Source organism: Cinclus cinclus, chromosome 28 (assembly GCF_963662255.1).
Source record: "Cinclus cinclus chromosome 28, bCinCin1.1, whole genome shotgun sequence".
Classification (NCBI taxonomy): Eukaryota; Metazoa; Chordata; class Aves; order Passeriformes; family Cinclidae; genus Cinclus; species Cinclus cinclus.
The window spans coordinates 1134030-1158877 of record NC_085073.1 but is presented as its reverse complement, the minus strand read 5'-3'; the positions used below and the strand labels follow the sequence as shown (position 1 = coordinate 1158877).

At 45.2% G+C, this 24848-nt stretch overlaps 1 protein-coding gene across 1 annotated transcript in view; it reads right to left on the bottom strand.

Moving 5' to 3' along the window:
- Window positions 1-19534, bottom strand: part of LMNB2 (lamin B2) — a 31187-nt gene extending 11653 nt beyond the window's left edge. Inside the window, exons 1-4 of the mRNA XM_062509868.1 lie at window positions 19298-19534; window positions 10060-10196; window positions 1583-1739; window positions 717-842 (exon numbers count right to left, since the gene is read on the bottom strand). Coding sequence (XP_062365852.1) covers window positions 717-842; window positions 1583-1739; window positions 10060-10196; window positions 19298-19534 — 657 coding nt within the window. The remainder of the gene's footprint in view (window positions 1-716; window positions 843-1582; window positions 1740-10059; window positions 10197-19297) is intronic.
- Between the last annotated feature and the right edge of the window lie 5314 nt (window positions 19535-24848).

The window sequence follows — 24848 nt, the reverse complement described above, 5'->3', positions numbered from 1 at the left end:
TTCTGTAGTAAAACAATTCAGCCACTAAGCAGTCAAAAATTAAACTCAACCAAAAAAACTTTAGTACCTTTCTCGCTAATCTGGTTGAACTGTTTAGGTGAACGGTGAGCTAAGCATCACACCTAGAGTAGGTGAGATGAACAGCAGAAACATGTGGTGACTGCTCAGTGGCCACTCATTGAATAAACTTGCAGAACCACCAGAGACGGAATAAACAGACATAAATACAGAGAGAAAGTCATGCTTCCCTTTTGCAATTCCCACTATTACAAAAAATTTGGCCTTCACTAGAACCATTCACTTCACAGGCAGAAAACTACCTCTGCAATAAGCAAGGCAGCTGTGTACTGTTCTAGTCAATAAAAATAGGTTACAATAAGGTCCACCAGATTTTGTGTAAGTAAAGAGCAGAGCCATGCAACCGGGTCCAGAGAGAGGGAACAAAATTTTCCCTTTCCCACAGCAGTCAGCTAGCTCCATGAGTTTTACCTGCCCATGGAACAATCCTCTTTATCACCTGGCTCTCATACTGACTCCACCATTGATTTATCATGTAAAAAAATGTAAAACCTCCACCTATTTTTTTTACTCAACCCATTTATAGGAAAAATAATACTGATTTTCTCTACATGGACTAGTTAGTAGCTGCTCATAGTCAATTTAATTAAAGGCTACATTTACTTTGGACAGTGGCAAGATTACTAGATTGATAATACCTCCTCAAATACATTCTTCCTGAAGTCCAGATCCTCTTGCAAACTCTGGCACCGATTTTCCAGGTCCACACGCATGAGTGTCTCCTTCTCCAACTGTTTCTTTGCCACAGCATGACCATCTTCAGCCTAGTAAAGAATTTTAAAGATAATTTTGTCTGGATTCCTATCTTCCATCCATAAACCTTTTATGGTCTTCATCTGATGGAGAAGACCACTTTGGACCAGTTACTCACAATAACAAATGTCAAGCCACTGATTTAAAGAAAACCAACCCACACCATCACCAGAAAGAAACACAATAAATAAACAAAAGCCTAACCAAAAAAAAAAAAAACGCACTCGCATGTGTGTGTGTGTGTGTGTGTGTGTGTGTGTGTGTGTGTGTGTGTGTTAATTGATATCTAAACCAAGCTTATATGCCTGCATACCAGCTATTTAAAATGTAGGATTAGTTCAATACATTTTGATGCAAGAGCTGAGGATTATTAATTCCTTGAACACAATACGTTGCACTTTCTTTTTCTTGCTAGCATGGTCCTACTGGGTACTCCAGCACAAGTATAAAATTATGCAGGACTTTACAAAGGACAACACTGAATAACCCAACATCCCATGAATATAGAAACATCAGAAATTTTAAAATAAAAATTTCTGACGAACAAAATGTCTAAAACACTGTGTTGCTTTGGTTGTTTTTCATAGATTTCTTATAATTTAGTTTTGTATCCAAGAGGATCAGCCAAAGGTTCATCAGGAAGCAAGGTGGATCATTGATGTTCAGACTTTAAACTAAATGCAAAGAAAAAAAGGAATTTATGCTACACAGCCTTTCCTGTGCTGAAGCAAGAGAGCATTCCCTTTCATACCTTAGCAAGCTGGGCACGCAAATCAGCCACCTCTGCTTCCAGACTGCGTTTCTCATTCAGGACAGTACTGAGTTCTGCTTCACTTCTATGGAACAGAACTTCCAGATCCTTGATGCGACCCTGAGCCACAGACAAATCTGCATCTTTCTTTTTGTAGCTGGAAAAAAAAACAACACATTATACATGGATGCACACCCATCCTGAGCATATCCTGGTTACAGCTACAGGTATTTTGTTACCAGACACCTTTTATCAAGCCCAGCTCACCACTACACGGCTTCCATAGTAACCTGCAAATGCTCCTGATCATTGACCAGGAACACCCCTAAAATGCGCAGCTGGTACCATGTTCTGTAAGTGCATGGCATGCTAAAACACATGTTATGGACAGACAAGGGAAAAACAAGAAGGTAACTCTGGCAACTAAGAGAAGGTAATATGCACAAGGTGTAAACAGTACTTTTTCATCTGGCAGTTACACAGCTGATATCTTTGACTCTGGAGTACAGCCCATGAAGCAAATCACATGCAATGGCCAAAGAGGCCTGAGCATCCTCAGCGTTTTATATCTGATGTGGTCAGGCCTATTCCTCATGATCTATTCCCACCAAAAAAAAATAGTAAAACAAAATAATCCACTATTGAAATGTGGTCACCTTTCAGGAATAAACCAGTATTTCTTCAGCAGTATTCATTATGGGCAAAGCATGTCTGAGTGCTTAAATATAATTATTTGAGCTGTTATATCCAACTTGCAGATATGATCAAGATAATCTTCCTTCTGCCCACCAAGTAATTTATTAGCCCTTTCATTGCTGACTTTCTGTAGCTTTTCTCAAAATGTATCATTATGTTATTAAAAAACTGTTAAGTGCTGTAATGCTTCCTTGTTGCAGCTTAAGCTCACTGTTCTAGCCTGACACATAGAACAGAGGGAACAATTTTGAAATTCTCTTAAGCCATCGCAGACAATTTTTCTCCTTTCCTTTTCTCAAGCTTCTAATCTATAGATCTATAGTTTGCACCTGTGATCCATGAGCTGTTTTTAAGGGTCCACTGAATTAACTTTGAAAAGAATTCCTACTATATATATAGGCTTTCAAAAGCTTTGTATTCAACCTGCAACTCCAAACATGGAAAACAACTATTATGTTTGCAAGGAGGAAAAAAAAAAGCTGAAAACCACTGTTCTAGATTATACAAACTTTACTGCCCAGCCCAAATCCTGAATCTTGGTTCCCACTCTCCCAATCTTGTACTGTCTTCTTGAATTTCTGATTTGCCTGCATTGGCCAGAATTATTTTACCAAAATCCTCCATTATGGGGTATTGGTGTGCCCTACATACAATATTTCTTCACATGGTTCAGCATGATGTGCATCTTTTTCTAAGTTGACATCTTTATTTTGTGATGTATTCAGCTTGTGTTTTCTCTCTGCATCTTATGGTGCAGATCTTGGAATTTGTTTTCACTTAATTGTAACCAACTTTTCTTATCATTGGTCCAATCTGTCACTGTGAATTCTGTTCTGCAACATATGTGCAGTGTCTTCAAACTCACCAGCTTGCCGGAGGCACAGACAAAACCTGGCTTCTACTTAAAAGACAATTATTTAGCAGTAATCAGAAGGTCACAAGTGTTGTGTTATATATGTGTTGTAAAACATGCCACTGTGCCTGTGTCACAACCAAGCAGACCCAGGGAGCGTTCCGCCAGTGCAGGACTCAAAGGGCAAATATCACTTCACTCTGAGCATGAACAGCAGTATGTACGCACACAGCCTCCTCCTTCTCCCTACCTGCAGAAGTCAGGCAGCAAGCAACTGCTTCCAAGGATGGGAATGAATAGAAGTGTTCGACATACAGCTTGACAAAGAACCACAGAGAATTCTTGACAGTGATAAGTAACATTTTAATTTTTATTTTCACTTATACTTTCAGCCTGGTTTATTGCCTTCATGCAAAAATGTGACAGAGGTTTTACAAAGGGACAATTGCTTTTGCAGGTAATAAGTACCTACAAGCAGTCAATCTACCTGGTGAATTGTGTCAATGCTTCAAGGACCACCAAGTTAGAGTAACTCTCAAGAGCTCTTTTTTCCCCAGAAAGAGCCACATTTGCTCAAGGGATATGTTTCAGCGAACACATGTAGTGGGTCTACCATAAAACCGTAAGTTCTTTTCATCTATCTCTGGGAACAGAAGTCTTCTTCCTCTTCACTGGGGGCAAAGAGTCTTCATCACTCTCATCTCTCTTTGTTCAAACTTCTCATGGAACCACGACTACTTCAACATCTGCTTGCTTCAGCGTGGATGCCTTTGCTCATGTCTACAATTTGAATGCTCCATCCCGCTATGCTGTTCAATGATTTACAAGGATATTTCAGTGTACCACAGTCCATCACCATGGCCTACAGAAGAATTTCAGCCCACGACTAAGGCATCTCCTCATTCTCCTCCCATCCGTGATTTTGACTCCTTCTTTACTGACCTTCATGTCTTCTATTGCTCTCTCTAGGTACATTTACTCTTTCTCTCATTTGAGAGAGGACTGATGTTAGCAGATCTCATCTGTGCACTAAAGAGTTAATATCTCACACAAGCTTACAGATGGTCATGTTATCTTTACAAGGCAGCAGCCAGAGGATTTTTCCTGGCTGTGCTGGTAGGGGGTAAGATCTCAGCAGCCAGGCTAGGACTCCACAGCAGCATGCCATGAGGATGGCTTCCCCTGCCCCTGCCTGGCAGAATTTCAGACCAGCCCTGGGTCCACCTGGCCGTGCTGGGGCCAGGAACCCAGCCCAGACAGTGCTGCAGCAGAGGCAGGGCCTGGCCCGGTCCAGCCCAGCCCCGCCAGGCCTGCGGTCCATGCACCAGAGCAGGGCCGGCCTGACTAATACCCAGTTACTTTTTCAAAGCAAGAGAAAGCTGTTCAGGGTTTGTTTGCTCTGAAATGTGATTCACAGAGATGTGTTTAGCTTTCTTAAGTGGTTTGACAGCATGTCAATATTCAAAACTAGCAGCTGATTGATTCTGTTGGATCTAGAGGAAGCTGTCAGCAGTCCTCACAGAGAATCACTTCTATAACTGATGGATTTTTCTCTTTAACTAAAAACCAAGCTATGCTAAACCACGACGCCCCAGAATCACAGCATTGTTTGTGTTGGAAGGGACCATAAAGCCAATCTTGTTCCAACCCCATCATGTTCCAAGCTGCATCCAACCTGGCCTTGGACACTTTCAGGGATGGGGCAGCCACAACTGCTCTGGGCAACCCATGCCAGGCAATCACCAGCCTCACAGGGAAGAATTTGTTCCTAATATCAAATCTAAACCTACTGTCTTTTAGACTGAAGCCACGTCCTGTTGTCCTGTTCCTACACGTAGGGGTAGGTAGCAGGCAGAGGAAGCCACAGCATGACATTCACCCCTCTCAGAGCTGAGAGCATGCAGCTCCAGCAGAAGACTGCTAAAGCAAGCAGAATGATGGCACCTGACAGATACTGACCTTCAGACCTGGCTTAACCAGGGGAAAAGTGACATTGGTAAAGATATGAACAGCCACTTGATGAACACCAGGACAGGAGACTTTCCTTAACCATGCCATCAGTCACCTCTGCTATCAATGCATAGATCTTATTCACTTCACCAAATCTGCTTCAATAGTCTTGTGGGAAGCGGTGCTCTACCCAAGCAGAAGTGTTGTGCACCTCACCAGTAAATTAACTGTTCCCCTCCATACCTTGTCCACTTATCCCCTCCCTCCAGTAGTCAAAAGTTTTGTCAAACAGCTGAAAATGAAAACATGAACACTGGAAGCCATTACACAGCATATAGGACAGAACCATACATGCTACGGAATGGTATGAGAATGGCTATTTTTAAAACAATATTTTAATTCTAGATTTAAAAATATGTCCCTACTCCTGATACAAACATCTTTAAACTAAAAGTTAAGCTGTTCCTTACATCATATAAATGGCATTCAAATATCCTAAAGATATTTAACTTTTTATAAAGTGAAACTACCCAACTGTTTTATGAATCTGGTTCAAAAGAAAAAAATTTACATTCACGAGTTGCATTCAAGGTACAAATAGTACATACATGTATCACAGAATGGGATGGGTTGGAAGGGACCTTAAATCTCATCTTATTTCACCCCTCCTATGGGCAGGGACACCTTCCATTAGACCAGGTTGGCTCCAAGCCCCATTCAGCCTGGCCTTGAACACTTCCACACAGATGGGGCAGCCACAGCTTCTCCCAGAGCAACCTGTTCCAGTTGGTTGGATATTATGTTCTTCCCCCAGAGGGTGCTGGGGCTTTGAACAAGCTCCCCAGGGAATGATCACAGCCCCAAGGCTGCCAAAGCGCAAGGAGAGTTTGGACAAGACTCTCAGCCATAGGGTGGGATTTTGGGGTTTCTGTGCAAGGAGTTGACTTCATGGTTTTTGTGGGCCTATTCCAGCTCAGATTATTCCATGGTTCTATGATTCAGTGCCTCACCACCCTCACATGGAAGAATTTCAATATACCATCTAATGCTGCCCTATGTCAGTATGAAGCCATTCACCATTGTCCTACCACTACTGCCATGTATTAAGTCCTTCTCTCTCTCCTGGAGCCCCTTTAGGCCCTGCAAGGGGTTCTGAGCTCTCCTTGAAGTCTTCTCTTCTCCAGGTGACCACCCTCAGCTCTCCCAGCCTGGCTCCAGAGCAGAGGGGCTTCAGCCCTCAGAACACCAGAAAATGTGGCCTCCTTTGGACTCACTCCAGCAGCTTCACATTATTCTGATGTTAGGTCACCAAAAAAGAACGCAGTACTTCATTTGGGCTTGAGGGGGCATTCACTGGGGTCTTGGGAGACATCTGAATCTGATGTAAAATACTATCCAGAGCTTAGACTTCTTCACACATCAGCAGTTCAGAAGCGCTCAAAATGCAACTGTGTTTAAGAAATTATTAATAAATAAAATACAAAACAAGACACTGAACACCGTTATGGTACAATAGCATCGTGAACACTGGCTGAAGTTCCAATTCTGCAGCTCTCCTTCCCAAGAGGATACACTAAAGCAGGAAAAATGACAGAGAGGATAAAATGTTGATTGAAAGCACAAAGAAGCCTCAGGAGTAGAAGCAACTAAGCAGCAAGATGCTTCGACTTGGAAAAAGAGATCATTAAAGAGAAAAATCTTAGGGGATATGAAGGAAAATACAAAAATAAAGAGATAAATGAACAAGTGAAACTGGGCAGGCAGATTGAACATGTTTATATAATACATAGGTAAGCTCAGAATCCCCTTGCTATGTCTAAGTACAACTCCACAGACTCAGAACACTGGTCACACTATGAAATGTAAACCCATGATGGCTATTTTACCAAATCCAGCTGGACATTAGGAAGTCCCTTAGCTGAAGGGAATTGCTGAAGACTGGAAGAGTATTCCAGAGAACTGCTGCTTTGCATGTTACATTCTTCCCTTCTCTAGACAAATGGCTTTTAACAGACATTGATTAACTGGCTAAGTAGACCTTTGATCCAATCCAATACAAACTACTCTAGAAAAAGCCTTGGGATGCTTCTTGTTGACTTACTAGGCAAAATCACATATGACTGTCTCAAACACTAAAAATCCCCCAGAAAATGTTACAACATTGGTAACACAGCAAGAGAAAACAAAAATCTAAACTAAACAAAATATGCGCCCCAGAATCCAAACCCTGGGAGCTGAATTTGCACTCACATGGAACCCTGGGGTAGTGTTATCTGCCAGTATTTGAACAAGATACAGAAAGACATAAGCAGAAGCGCTTCCTCTGAAGTCCATTACACTGACAGAAAAACCCTGTTTTTTCCTAGACCACAGGCCCTGTCCCAAATTCTTGTGTCCCATTCAAGGCTCTTGATACAGGTTGGTCAGCTGCTTCATAAACTGAAATTGTGCAAGTAGACAGCCCCAGAAAGGAACTAAAAGCAGGGTAAGCCTCAGACTCCTTTGGACACAAAGTAGGCCTATGTTACCACCTCCAACCATACCCTGTGGCTTCCCTGGAGTATCTTGAGTGCCTTCACGAAAAGCCTTCAGGGCTTTCCATACTCACAAACCCAGGCTTTAGGACAAAAGAAGTAAGGGGGAATCTGCTCTTAAAGCAGTAGACTGTGATCCTATGTCTCTAGGGAAGTCTATTATCTCCTGTCCCAACAAACCAACCTATTCCAAGCAAACAACAGAATGACAGTGTTTGGGATCCCTCCTTGCCAGACTGTGCCAGCATCCTTAAATCTCTCCACTGTCACCAGCCTGAAACAGAGACAGAGGTAATAGTAGTGAATATAAAATTATGCAGTAATCTACTCGTCCACTAAACACAGTTTTCAAAGCAAGTCTGGTCTGAGAGAAGCACCATCTGACTGTCAGCACAGACAGGGAAGCTTCAGTAATGATCTAGATGTCAGTGAACACTGCAAATCGAAAAAAAAAATAAATTGGAAGTTGCATTTGCAAGAGTCTGGCCACATCACTAGCTAGACACCCCACAAACACTCCGAGCACATTACAAGCATTTTGATGGACTGAAAGGAATTTGGTGGAAGAAACTCTTGAAGCTGAAGAACAATTCAGCTCTACTGCTATGAACTGTAAACATAGAGAGAAACCCAGAAAACCAGGTGTTTTTTCCTCATCTATCGCAGAAGACAAACAAAAGATTGAAATTGATTTGGTAGAATTGGTCATTAAAGTGATTGGCAAGGGGCAACTCAATTGTCCATACAACGGATAAGGGAGGCGATCCACAGGAAAACACCATCTCCATCACTTGACACGCACATTTTTCTACAAAATGGTATTTGGAAAATCTCTTAGGGCTATCAAAATTCTAAAGAACAGGAATCAACTGGATTCTCATTACCTGCCAAATGAAGATACTTCTTACAAGAATACCTTAATCAAAACAGAGAAATATCATTTCGCAAAACATGAGAGGTAACACAAATTCCCAGTTACTACTGTTGCTCTCTTCTGGAGTTTGCTTTAAAAGGCAAGCTATCACGAGATGAGAGAGTCGACCTTAAGTCCATGTGATACCAACTGCCACACAAAATATATTATCCAAAATAAATGCCAAGACTTCTGGCCTGAGGCTTTGAAGAGGAAAATACAGCCCCAACAGGAACATCTCAGTAGGGATGGGTGGGATTCATCTCACTGCACTTCAGGTGTTCTATGGCTGACCTAGTTACCAGAGGAATTTTCCATGGTTAACAAAAGCTGAACTACAGAGTCCACAAATACCAGCGCACAGGTTGCCTGACCACATGCAGGCCTATGGGATTGGTTTTAATAGACTTTACACCAACTCACTCAAATGCAGATGCTTTCACTATTGCTATTTCGTATTTGGACAGTTGTTTTAGGGCAAATTCCCTAAAACAGTATTTACAACAATTGACTTTAAAAAGAGAGCCCAGCATAGAAAAGAAGTACCCAGTAATATAGCAAAATTTACAGAGAAAACTTGAAATACTTTATCATAAACCAACTAACTAGTCAGAAAAAAAAAAGACAAGGGAGGGAAACAACTAAATGCTTTTACAACCATTTAGTCGCAAATGAAGAGAGATGAGACTTAGAGTAGGCCTTAGTGACACTGTCAGATTAAAAGCCATTTTATGGCTGACAACTTTGATAAACAGGTGATGTACGTAATGACCTGCTCAGGAAAAATGTGTAATTCCCAAATCTTGTGTAGTAAAATAGGTACTAAATTCAATTAGAAGCAAAAACTGATTTTTCCACCGCATTTATTAATTTTAAAATGAAGTTGCTGTGAAACAGTATTTGATTACAAATAATTCCCATGGGAATTGAAATAATGGATTCTACTTTGGCTTCAGGTACTAGTTTATTATGCCAATTCTCTGTGATGCAAACTGAACAGCAGTTTTAAAAAATTTAGGCAGTAGAAGGTCTTTTCCATGTACATTGCAGCTTCATGTCTTTTCAAGGCAACACTACTTCCATATTCCCAAACTTCTCAGGGCCAACCCTTTCCCTTTTCCTCTATTTCTTCCATCAGTTGTACAGTGAACCAGACAATAAAAATAATAAATTAACCCTCCTTGGACAGATCAGTTCTAATCTAGATCTTCTCAATCCAGTTTACCAAGCTGCTGCATACACGTATGTTCACGTGGAGGTATGACAGGACAAAGCAGGCACAGCCATTTGTTTGAGCTTCAAATAACATGACATTCATGTTATATTTACAAATACACTTATGTATATGTTGCTGGAATTGTGTGCTCTGACCAGCTGTACCAACAAACTGAAGGATTTCCCCTCTGACAAGCCTATATCTTCTCATGGATCTGCTACCAAAAGTCATTTTAAGAAGCACCAATAGTATCATCTCCACAGCAAATGTTCCCCATTCTAACAAGAAGAAAAAAAAAATGAATGGTCTCCTCACCTCTTACTGAACTCCTCAAGTTCTGCTCTCAGTTTTCCTATTTCAATTTGTAATCTAGCCCTCTCTTTGGCAGTTTCATCCAGAACTCTTCGAGCATCAGCCAGTTCAGACTCATAGAGACTCTTGATTCCACTCACCTAAGGAGAAAAAAAACATATTTGGGTATGAGAACATCCCAACAACTATCAAACAACTGAAACACAGGACCAGGTTACACACAACTTTCTTTGAAAAAAGGATGTATGATATGATTTCTGCCATTTAAGGACATTCTATATTGAATATTTTCAATTAACAAGCAACCCAAAGATTTAGTTTTTATTACCACTATGACAAAACACACTATGTTTGAAATGTGCAAACATTCCCAAGAGATAAACTGAACTATAGATCAGTGCACCCTAAAATCTTAGCTTCAATTATTTGCCATATTCCCAAATACTGCTGCTTTGGGAGGCTTTTTTAAGCACTTGAAAACATTCTGTGGAATACAAGCCCAAGGGCCCATTTTGACTCTACTGCTCTTCCACTATAAAGCATCTGAAACCAGATGAACTGTTCAGAAATGTGAACTGTTCAGAAGTGAGCTTCCACTCTTGTTCTCTACCCCAGAGGATAAAGAACTACAGACTTCTCCCTATCCCAAAATAATATATAATCTGTGATACAGACTGCATGAAGCACCTCAAAGTCTTCTATACCTTTATATTTTTTAGAAGGCACGATTATTCGAAAGCTTTTATTTTATTTAAAAGATTATTATATATCAGCAAAAATGTAAAGATCATGTAAGATTGCTGCTTTCACTTCTGGGAATGGATACCTGAATAACTTTCATAAAATTATAGAATATGCTGAGTTAGACCTGTCAGGAGCATTGAGTACAACTCCCGGCCCTGCACCCCAACAATCCTACACTGCCTGAGAGTGTTGTCCAAATGCACCTTGAGCTCTGGCAGCCTTGGTGTTGTGAGCACTTCCCCAGGGAGCTGGTCCAGTGCCCAAACACCTCTTGGGAAAAAACCTTCTGATACCCAACAGCTTCATACTGTTTCCTCAAGCTCTGTCATTGGTCACAGAGTGGAGAGACTGGTACTTGCCCCTTACAAGGAAGCTGAAGACTGCATTGAGGTCTCCCCTCAGTCTCCCTCTCTCCAGGCTGAACAAACCAAATGCCCGCAGCAGCTCCTCATACAACTTCCCCTTAGACCCTTCCTGTTGGGGGTTGGTTCTCTCCCTTTTCCCTCTGTGGAATTTTCCCCATTGTCATGCTAAGATACCTGCTGACTGGGCCCTGGTGACAAGGGGGAGGGGAGGGACAGAGGAGGTAAGCCCCGCGAGATTCAAACAGCCAGAAGAGGAAGAGGAAGGCCGGGCCTCGGCCCATTTTTCCCCGCGGAGTTCGGACAAGAAGGACGATCGCCGCCTCTGTCCCATCCCTGCCATCCCAGTGTCAGGAAACCATTATCGGACCCTGCACTGCTGCCTTCTCGCTGTGAACTAGCACCATCCAGCACTCTGCTGAGCACTGGGACCCACACTGTGAGCGGAGGGCTCTCTCCATCTCTCTCTCCCCCTGGGACAGCTCTGCCATCACCCCCAGCCCTCCTGCAGCTCTGTGGGACCTGCCTGCCCCCAGCACCAGGAACTGCAGCTCAGGGAAAAGGTGCCTGCAGCCAAAAAACACTGGGACTGAGTTACTGTTCTGTTTGTGGGTAATTTCATAGCTGCTGTTGTTCTTGTTTGTCGTGTTAGGTATACTAGTAAAGAACTGTTATTCCCCCCCCCCCCCATATCTCTGCCTGAGAGCTCTCTTAATTCCAAAATTATAATAATCGGAAGAATCACATTTTTTTTCAGTCCAAAGGGAAGCTTCTGCTTTCCTTAGCAAACACCTGTCTTTCAAACCAGGACACTTCCCCATCCTTGTGGCCCTTCTTTGGACATTCTCTATTACCTTAATTCCTTTGTTATGCTGTGGTGCCCAAAACTCCTCAGAACTCAAGGTGAGGCTTCTGCAGTGCAGAGCAGAGGCACAATCCCCTCCCTCGCCCAGTTAGCCTGATGCCCCCCAAGACAGACGTGGTTGGCCCTCCTGGTTCCAGGGCACTGCTGACTCAGATTCAACTTGCCATCGACCCCCAGATTCCTTTCTGTAGTCCCTCTTCATCTTCTCACTCCCCAGATGAGATGGTTCCACATAGATATGGCTGCCCTGTCCCAGAGGCAGCATCTGACACTTGTGCTTGTTAAACTTTACATGGTTGGTGATTTTGCATCTCTCTGATTTGTCACTATTTCTCTGTAGGGCATCTCTGCCCTTGTGGGTGTTGACAGCTCCTCACAAATTAGTGTCATTGGCAAACTTTTTTAGTACTCCTTTTAATCCTGTATTCAACGGTCATTGATGAAGATATTGATGGGTTGAGGCTAGAGACCCATGGAACTCCATGGAACTTGTAACCAATGTCAGCCTGATGTCACTCCCATTACTATAACCCATTGTGCCCATTGTGCCGAACTCATGAGCCAGTTGCTCACCCATTATGTAACAGGATTATCCAGATGTATGCTGGATCCTGTCTCTCTGAAACAGTTGAGAATCCTGAAACACAGTTCCATGATCATAGAATCACAGAAAGGGCTGGGCTGGCAAGGACCTTAAAGTCTATCTCATTCCATCCCCTGCTATGTGCAGGGTCACCTTCCACTATCCCAAGTTGTTCCAAGCCCCAATCTGGCCTGAACACTTCCACGGATGGGGCAGCCACAGCTTCTCTGAACAGAGCAGAGGTGCAGAATCCCCCCTCCCCTGCTGTCCACACTGGGGGCTCAGCCCAGCACAGAGTGGGTTTCTGGGGGCCAGTGCCCATGGCCAGTACAGGTTGAGCCTCTCACCCACTAACACCTCCAACTCCATCTCCCTAGAGCTACTCTCAACCCATTCTTCATCCAGCTTAAATCTGTGCTTGGGCTTTTCTGTAGAATCCAAAACACTGTTGCTAACAGCAGCTGTGCAATCCAGAGTTGCTCTGCAGGATCTGCTTGGCTATCCTCAAGCCTGTCACGCTCCCCATAACACCTCGGCTCTGAGGCCACTGAATATCACTGTCTTGTTTGAAAGACTGATGCCTGCCAAGGAAGGTGGAAACCTCCCTTGGAATGGAAAATGTGATCCCCTTCCGACCAAATTATTATAACTTTTAAATTATGGGAATTCATAATTTAGGCAAATTATAAGGCAAAAATATGGGAAAAACTATATAATCGTTTTACTAGTATATATATGTATATGACATACAAAAAAAAAAAAAAAAAAACAAAAAAAAAACCCAGCAGCAATAAACAGGACCACTGACCCAGTCAGTCCCAGCCAGAGCCACAGACCCAGTCAGTCCCAGCCAGAGCCACAGACCCAGTCAGTCCCAGCCAGAACCACAGACCCAGTCAGTCCCAGCCAGAGCCACAGACCCAGTGACAGCCAGAACCACAGACCCAGTCAGTCCCAGCACCACAGACCCAGTCAGTCCCAGCCAGAACCACAGATCCAGTCAGTCCCAGCCAGAACCACAGATCCAGTCAGTCCCAGCCAGCACCACAGACCCAGTCAGTCCCAGCCAGAACCACAGACCCAGTCAGTCCCAGCCAGAACCACAGACCCAGTCAGTCCCAGCCAGCACCACAGACCCAGTCAGTCCCAGCCAGAACCACAGACCCAGTCAGTCCCAGCCTTCTCTCTGCTGCAGGCACTTTCCCCGTTGGTGCAGTTCCCATCCCAGCCAGCAGGGGCTCTGGTGGCTCCCTGCCAGGCAGGGCAGGTGCGATGATTCCCCCACGGCTGCAGGGGGCGCTGTGGTGCGAGCTGAGCCACCTCTCCACACGGCAATGGCAGGTGAGAGAGAGACAGCGGCTTCCTTTGCAAACCCTCAGCGGGCAGCCAGGCACAGTGCCACTTGGGAAGCTGAATGAACTGCAGCAGGGAACCTCTGAGTAGCAAGCCAGAACAGCAGAGGCAGGCACACCCAGGGTGGCAAACAAAGTGTAGCAAAAATCTCAGGAGCTGTGGAGCCGCAGGGGTGGGGCAGACCCAGGGTGTCACTTGAAGTGTAGCAAAAAGACTGAAGCAGCAGTAGAAAACAGCAAGGCTGAACAGGGGCAGGCAGGACACACTCCTGCCTAGGGGTTCAGGGTCCCAGGTTTTCCCCCGAGGCATCCCAATAGATGGTGAGGGTCCCTCCCAGCAAGGGCAGGTGTTGAATAGGTCCCAGTTCAACAGACATTCTTATAAGCAAAGACTCCCCCATGGTAGGAGAAGCAGCACTGGACAGAACTCAGTGGTGGCAGCGAATTCTCCCTGCTGTAGCAGCAGCCCCACCGTCTCCCCTCCAATCCTGAGAGCGAGATAGGAGCTGAGCCCAGCCCCTCAACCCCCAGCCCATGTCATCTCAGTGTCTCTGCACTTCTCAAGAGAAAGCCACCCAGCTTAGAGACTGCAGCCAGCTGCACCCCTTCCTGCCATCTTGGCTACATTCTTTGTCTTTCTCAAGTATCGATAGTTCCCATCTGCTAGGCAACAAATGGAAGAAAAACTCAGGAAGAGAAAGACAGAAAAGGAAAGAAAAAACCCCAAACCCTAGCCTCCAACAACCACCCAGAACCATGCAGTCATGTTTGATACTCTTCAGGTCCCTCTTCCCACTAGCACTGATCCCTTTGTTGGAGAGCAGAAGGGGGATGAAACTCTTATGGCCATGTGAGCCTCAGCGCCCTCTCTACAAGGTCCAGAATTACAAGTCCTGGGAAGCAGCAACAAACCTTCTCAGATGGCAGGTTATGCCACCAAATGGGTCCTTCAACCGTGAAAATGGAAACCCCATCTGAAGGCGACAGAAAAAATTAAAGTAAAACCTCAAAATGGAGTTCAGCCCAATCCACTTCATGTCCATGTGCACCCAAGCATAAATCTCCCTGCACGGAGTCTAACATAGACACCCATATTGCACTACCATTGTGCTTTCACTTCCGCATCCCCCTCACATCCCACACCCCACACCCCCCGGCAAAAGAGCCTGCAAGTTTGTAATTGGGCAACACAGGGAACAAGGAAATAGAAAAAGAAAACAGAGATGTTTCCATAGCAGACTTTGAAAGACACAGCTGCTCAACGCTTTCACCTACCTGTGCTGGCATTCAAAGCTCACTGGGCAGTGGGAAAAGGGCAGACACATTGACACAGACCCTCCCAAAGCAACCACTTGAGAAAAGCTGCAAGATGTCACTTAGTGAAGATTTGAAACACATCAAGAAAGCATTGACCCAGCATGCTAGGCAAGAAACATGTTCCATCCACTTGTGGTTACAAGTGACTCCAAAGAAAATTGCCGAGGAAACAATCTCATTAGCCTACATTAATGTGCAAAACACAAATGTATTCCCACCAGGTGTTGCTCATTATGTTATTTAGCCAGCTATAGATCGAAAAAGGACTGCCAGTCAGCTATGGCTCAGACTCACCAATAGTATCAGTCAAGTTCTCAAGAACAATGAAGATGTGTGTTATGTCACCTCTCAGATGATGTCTACAGCGCCAGAAAACCATTTAACACAATACTTGAGGATGCAACTTGAGCAACCCAACGTCCACAGCAGCATCTGAGCATGTATTCTGCAGGTGGCAACTAGGCAACACCAGACCCTCATATCCTGGTCATGACAGCAGCTCTGGTCACCACACACGGTGCACACAAAGAGCATGGTAGCTCCAACAGTGGCAGGTAAGAGGAAACCACGTGAGCTCACGTCCAGAGATGGGAAGACACAGGTGAAGAGGGAACCCCCACAGATACTGCTTTTGTCACAAGAACAATTGCCGTCAGCAGCTGAGGCTCCCAAGGATCTTATTATTCTCTCTAATTCTCCTTTCAGAAGGTGAGCACAGTGGGGTGTCCTCAGAACAGTGCAGTAATCCCTCCTGTCCCCATCAAAACATCTGCTCCAGAACGCTGCAACCATAAGCACTGCAGATGAGGGCAGGGAGTTAGTAAAAAGGAATGGGGAGAGCTCTAGGACTGCTCTCTTAGCTCTTCTATTATCTCCACTCCCAGCCTCACAAATTAGGTTATTACAACAGCGACCCAAAGAGTAAGAACAGCATCAGTGTTGTACTAAGGATGTAGAAAAACAGCCACATCTGCAAACCATTTTTTTTTTGCATTTGTCAGAGGGCTTACTGTGAACACTTTTTATTTGTCTAGGCATCCACTACGTAAGAGTAAAGGTAAAGCAGCACTGGACAGGGTTAGGAAAAAAGCTATAATTAATAAGGAACTAAAAATGAATCAACTGTAAAGCTCCTTTGCTGCTAAGAGATGGCAGCCTTGTGTTCATCACAAAGAACAACAGGAATGATATTGTTCTAAGGCCATGCTGAGATTGCCACACAGAACAGCAAATGGCTGCTTTCTGCAATCTTGTTCAAATTGGTGATTGAAACAACGAGGAAAAAGAACATCCTATCAGCTGATTATTAAAGAATCTCTGGCAGAACAGTGATTACAGTGCTTGCCTGATCAGCATCAGTAGAACTTCTCTCATCCAGAAAACACTACCCTAAACCAGAACTTTGAGCACAGATCAAAACTGTTCCCATACATTCAAGGTGTGGGCAGGGGGTATCAGGAATGGTCACCCATTACTCAGGACATGTCATGTCAGTCAATAATGGTCTCACCCAGCTCAGGTATGGTCCCTGTGCGATACTGGAGTGACAAGCAAAGAACAAACATCTCTCTCATGATAACCATGGTCCTGCTACTGCTTCCTATGGCTATCCTTATCCTTGAGCAATTCACATTTGATCACAGACCCCATCATCTGCTCTCTAGGCAAAAGTCTCAGGTAATAACCAATAGCCCACTGGTGAGCAGTCCCTCTTGTCTGCTTCCCACAATGTGCATGATACCACCTACCACAGTGGCAGGTGATGTTTTCTGCCATTACCAAAAAAAAGCCAAAACCAATAGAATATTCAGTCAGCTTTTACAAATAATAAACAAGATCAGACTCAAATTTACCCACAGTTGAGGACAACCAATGGGAATTTTCATTTAGAACACAGTGGAAAAAGAAAATAGTATCCTATAAGCATATAGAGCTTAGACCCTTACACACATAAAGATTTAATAATGCAGAGAAAGGAGACTGCGAATTTCACTGGACTACGTTTAACTCCGCTTCTACATAGAAGTCAGAGCTGCTTTGGGGTTTGTTTGTGGAGGTTGTTGGGATTTGGAGGGCTTCCTTTTAATTAATATCTTATTTCACACTAAGCCTAATCATTTTATGAATGCAAATTCCAACGGCTAATAAGAAAACTGAATTGTCAGCAGAAAATCCAGTTTACTAGGTTGGTCCCAAAAGTGAAAGGACAGGATTTTCCCACTCCAGTAAATGGAAAATCTGACAAATATGTTAAGTTTTACTGCTTCCACAGTCCTAAACCAAGGTCCACTATCCAGCACTAAAACAACAGAACTACAAAGTTTCCTTTTGTGGACATATGTAAAGAATAAATAGACCTTCCTAAATGGATGGGCAAAGTATTTAACAAAGGTAGTCCAGAGACAAACCAAAGCATCAGTACCAAACAAGAGCTTGATGAATCCTGGTGAAGTCTGTTATAATATGTCTAAGGATTAAGACCTTTTTGAAGTCTGGATGAAAAAAAAATGATAAGAAAACCTTAAGAGCAAAGTAACCAAAAAGGTTCCTATCAATAGCCTCAAGTTTATTTTCTGATTACTGCATCAGAATACTTTTCAGAATTGCTAGGACACAGAACTGCTGTTACAAGCTGTTATGCTCATGTTAAAAGTCTAAGGAAAGTCTATTTTTTCTGCTTGTTCTCTTACTATATGTGTGTGGTCAAGAGAATTACATTCTGCCTCTTGTATTTCAGAGGGATACTCCTCCTTCTAGCCTCCAACGACCTACAGCTTAGAAGTTCCCTAATTAAGCTGTGTTTATTTTGCGTATAGAATGATTTCACAGGGCAAGTGATGTTTCATACTTAGAAATAGCTAGCAACTTTGAAAGCATTGCAGTTACAATATGTCATTAAGTGATACAACGGGACTTTTAAAGGTACTTCGGTTTTGGGCATACATGCATTGATTGCAGGTACCCCCAACGGTCCCCAAATAATTATCATATCGCCTCTGATTAAACTAAATTAACTCAAACCCTCCTCCCAACACCCCGAGCATCATCAAATCAGCATCTTAAGGAGTGAAAACAAGGAAAAAAAATTCTAAGCTACACAGTGGCACAGTGATCCATCACATAGCAGAAGTTACAGTCCAGGCTGTTTCTGGGTAGGCTTTCCACAGCAGTTTAACATCATCTCAGCGGCAGAACAGCGCACCTCGCTGAGGGGTTTGGGCTTGCACAGGTCAGGACTGTCCCCAGTGTGTCACCGACTACATCCTTCCGCCACAATGGAAGGAGAGTCCCGAGGGAAGCAGACACCACAGAATAGGGAAAAACAAGACTTAGGAAAAAGAATCATCCAGTTTTGCTTACAAATTTCGAGGAAACAAATCAAAGTCGTTTACAGGGATTTGATTCCAAATATTTACGGGGTCTGTAAAAGATTTCTTACAGTGAGAGGCAAACTCTCAAGTCTTCCATCCCATTGCATCAGCCATCAAGACAGAGGCTGTAGGGGACACCAAACACCCCAGTAAGCGTGGGCTGTGGGCGCGGGGCATCGGAAGGCTCGGACCGTCCGCAGCCCCAGCCGAGCCCCGCCCGCGGCCAAGGCACCGCAGCGGCTCCGCGCTGCAGCCCGGCCGGCGCAGGAGCCGCCAACACCGCCAGCAGCGCCGCGTCCTTCCCGCTCCGGTGTAGCCACCGGCACGGGCTCCTGCCGGTGCCAAATCCCGGCCTGAGCCGCCTTGAATGTGTCGCCAGTAGCCCCTCAGGGTGACACCGCGGCCAGAAAGCCCCCGACCGCCCCAAGGGGCCGCGCGAGTAGGCGCTGGATCTGCACAGTTCCCGCTCCCCGCCCGGCGGACGCGCATGGCGCGGCGGCCACACGGAGCCGCCACAGCGAGCCCCGCGCCGCGCAGGGAACGGGCGGGAACTGGCCGGGAGAGCGCCGGGCCGCGGACCCACCCCGGGACGGAGGCGGGGGGGCTCTCCACAGGCAGTCGCTGCTCACTCCCCACTCTGGCCGTACCTCCCGGGTGGTGACCTCCTCCTTCTCCGAGATCTTCAGCAGCAGCCGGTCGTTCTCCAGCTCCAGCGCCCGCACACGGTCAATGTAAACGGCCAGGCGGTCATTGAGCTGCCGCAGTTCCTCCTTCTCCTGCAGCCGGGAAATGCGGGTCGGCGACAGCGGGGTCCCGCCAGGAGTGCCGCGGCTCGGAGTGCCTGACATGGCGCTGGGCTGGCAGGCGGGCGGGCAGCGACTCATTCAATCCCGCCGCACCAGGGGAGGGAGCGCTAAGATGGCGGGCGGGCGGCCCCTCGCGCCGCGGCGCCGCCTGGGACATGTAGTCCCGGCGCCAAGATGGCCGGGGGGCTTGGTGTTGGGCGCCATTTCGTGCCCAGTGCCCGACGGCGGGTGAGGCTCGGGCTGCGCGTCCACGGCAGAACCGGGCGCCGGGCCGGTTCTCAGGCGAAGAAATTTTGGCGCAACCACTGAAGCGACCGGAGCGACCGACAGGACTGACCCTCACCCGCTCCTGACAGAGCAGCAGCCAGGATCCCTTATGGCACTCAGGCCCATGGGCTGACAGGTTCCTCGAAAAGGTGTTTTTTCAATGCAGTTCCCTAAAATACCGTCCACAGCCGCTTGTGCGCAGTTTGATTTTGCCTTTCTTGGCTGTCAGCTCTTGCATAGGCCAGGGTCCATCTCTGTGCTGAAATAGAGAATACATGGTTTGGATGTTCCGAAGACTGATGTTTTTAGGAGAGCCTAAAGAGCGATGCTTTTTTTTTTTTGCTACATAGTCAAACTTTCTACAAACTAAAACCCACTGAGGAGTTTTCTCGTCCTGAATATTTGGAGTAGTATTTTCCCCCAAAAGCCCAAGTTCTGTCAGTTCTTGCACATTAACTAGTATAAACTGGATTACAACTCCCAAAGCTGTTCTGGCCTTGTGCCTTTCAGCTACAAGGGAGGGCTGAGAAAAAGGAGTCAAAAAAACAGACTGAAAAGCCTGTCCTCTGTATGAAGACCAAAGAGAAAAGTTAGCAAGAGCAGTATGCAAAGATGGGAGCATAGGTCTGGATAGAGAAACAGGAAAGACAGCAAGAAAATACAGCATACAATGTGAAAACCTACCCACGATAAATATGTAGGTAGTAGGTATTTGGTCTCATAATAAAATTATCTTTATGTGAAAATCTAATATCAAGTACATCTCAAAATGGGAAACCTTGGAATAAACCCAGGAATTCTAGATGCTCAATATCCATGAGGGCAAATAGCAGTAAGTTTCTCCAGCAATCACTGCATGAGTCCTCTGATTGCATTTGCCTCAAAATGCGCATCTGATACAAAAGAATTTGTCTTGGCTGCTATGAGACAACAGAGTGCCTGTCCCACCTGCCCGGGCATCACCTCTCCCGGGACAGCACTGAGTGCCCCTTCTCCTCCATCTCCTACCAAGAGCTAAGGGTGGGAATTTCCACACCAGTCTGTGGAGCTGCGGTTATCAGTGGGTGCCCCCAGAGAGTGTTTACAAGTGACAGCTAAAATGCAAGCAAGATCATTCCCCGTGTGCTTTCTGAAAGACAAAACCTCTCTACATGAGGGTCACTGCCGGCAGGGCGCCGCCACTGAGATCTGATGATAGGATGTGCGACTTCGCGTGAAACTCAGCTTTGTGACCGAGTCTGGGAAGGAAGCAGAGCGCAGAGACTACAAATCCCAGGGTCCTGCGGTCGCTGCTCGCAGGGAGGTCGGATTGTGCCCCGTCCGTTTCCTGCTCTTTGTTTCAGCCAGACTTGGGAGTTGAGGTACAATATAGTGCGTGTTTTGAATTTTGGCGCCTGTCTGCAAACTGTAACCGAAGTGCTGCTGGACCGGCTCCAGCCCCAGTCTCTGCCCCTTCTCCTGTCCCATCTCCTGCCCCACGCAGTCCGTGTCGTCTGTAACAGCACCGTCTTCCACCGAGCAAACCAAAAAAATGTCCTTGAGCATCAAGCCGTGCACTTAGGCTGAACTTTTTCTCTCTTTAACATTCAGTTTCCAACACTAGCAAATTTGTGGAAGACCAGCTATAAACTCTGATTGCATTAAGTCACGAAAAAATATTTTAGGAATGCTGAAAGCCTCTCATTTAGAAATGCTGAAAGTATTTTTGGGTTAGCTCACTTCTCTTGTGATTTGACGTGATTGTCTGTGCATCTGTCATATTTTAGAAGTTCTTTTAAGCTTTTTTGCCTAATTTTGATTGATAATGTTAATCAGATATACATTGCCTTTGTTCATGAAGTTGAGCCCTCAGATATTTTTAGGAAATGGCTCAGAAACTTTGAATGTTTCAAGAGTTTGTGTGCTTTGGGATGTTTTTTCCTTCTACGGTTACTGGGTATTTTCATAGTGTTGCTATCAACTATATTGCAGTAATTTTGTTTGTTTTGTTTGTTTGTTTCAAAATATAGTTCCTGAAATACGCATAAATAATAATACCTGATATTTTCTACGTTTGTCAGAAAGTTCCTTTCTTTAGCAGTAACCTGGACACTTGCACACTTTCATCCCTGATGCCAGTCTCCCCTTTTGAGCACAATATGTGTGTTCACTTTTCCTGTCTCTTCTAAAATGAAGAGAATGGTTTGGGGGTGAGATGGGGAGGGAAAGCATCAAGGAAGAAAGGCAAGTGCAAAAGCTGAGTGCCCACTCATCAGCTGTGTTTTCCAAGGAGTGCAACACATGTTTCAGTTGTGTTTTTGGCATCTGTTTAAATACTGGTGTTCTTGGATCCCTCCAAAAATAGGGATTTAATATTGAACCACAGTCAATATGGTGACTCATCTCTTAATATTTAGCAATTAGTTTTTCATTAAAGACATTAACAGGTCTTTGCTATCCAAAACAATTTTACAATAAACTCCTGTTTTGAGCAGGTAGAATGGATCTGTTATCCCAAGACAAAATAATTTAGTGTTTGACAAAGGGATGGTGTAGGGATGTGTCAGCCTTACCTGGCTGGGAAAACAGAATCATGGCAATCCCTGGGGCTGAATTCCTGGGCATTCAGATTGGGAACCTGTTCAGAGTACACTGCAGCTCCTGCCTTGCCCACTCTCCCAGGTTTTCTCTTTGTGGAAAGTGGAGCAGAGGAGAAAGCTGCTGCAAGTGCAAGTCCCACCCTGATACAAAGTCAGGAACTTGGAAGAGCCCTGGGCTTAGCATTGAAGCTCTAGTTCAAAGGCACTTGCAACATATCTGACTGCATAGGATAAGATTAAATTTTTGGGATGTCAGAGACAGACAGTAGAGGCAGTCTCTGTTTAACTCTGGAGTGTGCCTTCTGCCAGAAAAATGAAGGAATTGCTTCCAGTACATAATAAAGACAAAGGAAAACCTTGTGTACCCTTTGATGCAGAGCACCTTCCCATTCGTTGACTGGTTTCCTGTACATTTGGGTGTAACAAATTTTCTGATTCTGAGATTTCATAATGACTGACATTTTCACAAATATGGAGATAAAGGATTTCCACTGCTATTTCTTAACTGCTTTGGTTTCTCAGCAGCTGCTACCATGCTCTCCCCTTTCTCATTTTGCACTCTTTTGTTTTTATGTCTTGAATAGGATTATTTCTATCTTGCCTGACACCCTTCCCCCCCCACCCCCCCGCCTCATGTTCTTCACCTTGCTCAAACAGCCAGACAGTGTTTCATTGATTGTCTCAGATATTGTCATTAATTTCAGGAAGGAGAAAGGATTGAACATATATCACATAACATTTTCCTATCAGTCCAAATTCAATCTGGCCTCAGCATTAGTGCTCAAAAAATTGCTAGCAATGACTCCAAGACTGGAAGAAGTACTCATACCTCACCACAGAGTTCTGCCCCTGCATTTCATCTTTCATTGAATCAAATTGTTTCCAGCAGTGTCAGGACAGAAAGCACTAAAGCAAGTAGAGAAAGTGAATAGAATACCATGAGTTGTGGATGAAACCTTCCTCATGCACTATGAGAAAGTTTGCTGAGATGTAAAAAACAGCAGAGACGAACATGCCAAACAGTTGTGGGGTTAAAGCAAACAGCAGACTGTCTGTAGGACAAGGGTTTTTTCCCCAAGACAAGACATCACACCGTAATGTGTAGAGGATGTATTTTTTTCTGAATCCAGCATCTAGTGTTTGACAGGAGTTTAAAAAAAATAGTATTCTTTTGCTACAGCATTTACCTTCTTACTGAGGGAGAATTCAAGCTGCATCACACTGGGGGAAGTGTCAACCAAGAGATGACAGAGAGAATTCTGGTTGGCGCTTGGAATTGTTCTCTCTTTTGTGGGAGTAAGGTGAGTAACTTCTAAGTGTGGTCCTTTGGACTCTTGTACTGGAGCCAGACCCTCATGTGATCATAAATGAGAATACAATTCAAAAAACATTTCACATTTCCCCCCATCTCTACAGAAAAGGGGTAAAAGAAGATGCTGAGGGGTCAGTGCTAGGGCTCCCTGACATTCCACAATTCTACTTTGTCATTTTTCTACAGAGTGATTTGCTTATAATAGCATGTAGTTAAAGGTTTTTCATTTTGGTTTTCTTTTCTCTTAGGGAATTTTCCCCCATTTTTGTTGCTAAGGAGCAGTAATGACCGGGTTTAAGAGAGGCAGAAGAAGTTGCCAAGCTCAGGGGAGAGGAGGGCATCTGGCTGCACTGCTCTTATGTGAGGGTTTCTCTTGGAGGGGCAGAGATACTGAGAGAATTCCGCTGGTAAAAGATGGAGCTGGGGCTGCTGCTTCAGAGGAGGAGGGCTGTAGCTGCTGCCTGGGGAAAGGAATTCACTGCCACTGTGGGAGCCGGGCTGGGCTCCCAGTCCTGCTTCTTCTGTCGTGGGGTGAGCCTCTGCTCGTGACAGCAGAAACTGAACTGGGACCTTATTAACACCTGCCTCACCATCTAGTTGGGTGCTTCAGGGGAAACCCTAGGATTCCTGAGCCCTCTCCCCCTCTGAGAGATCCTCTCCCCACTGTGCTCGGGAGCCAGACTGCCACTGCCCAGCCCTGCCACTGACACCCCTGGGCACCTGCTACATCTGCAAAGTTTCTGAAACATTTCCTTTAGTACTCCAGGATTTTGCACATCTCTGCCTTCCCATTTTGCTACTCAGAGGTTCCTGCTGCCGCTTCTTTTGCTATCCTCTTCTGAGGGTACCAGGACCAGCTGCCCGCTGAGGGTTTGCAAAGGAAGCCGCTGTCTCTCTCTCACCTGCCATTGCCGTGTGGAGAGGTGGCTCAGCTCGCACCACAGCGCCCCCTGCAGCCGTGGGGGAATCATCGCACCTGCCCTGCCTGGCAGGGAGCCACCAGAGCCCCTGCTGGCTGGGATGGGAACTGCACCAACGGGGAAAGTGCCTGCAGCAGAGAGAAGGCTGGGACTGACTGGGTCTGTGGTTCTGGCTGGGACTGACTGGGTCTGTGGTTCTGGCTGGGACTGGCTGGGTCTGTGGTTCTGGCTGGGACTGGCTGGGTCTGTGGTTCTGGCTGGGACTGACTGGGTCTGTGGTGCTGGCTGGGACTGACTGGGTCTGTGGTTCTGGC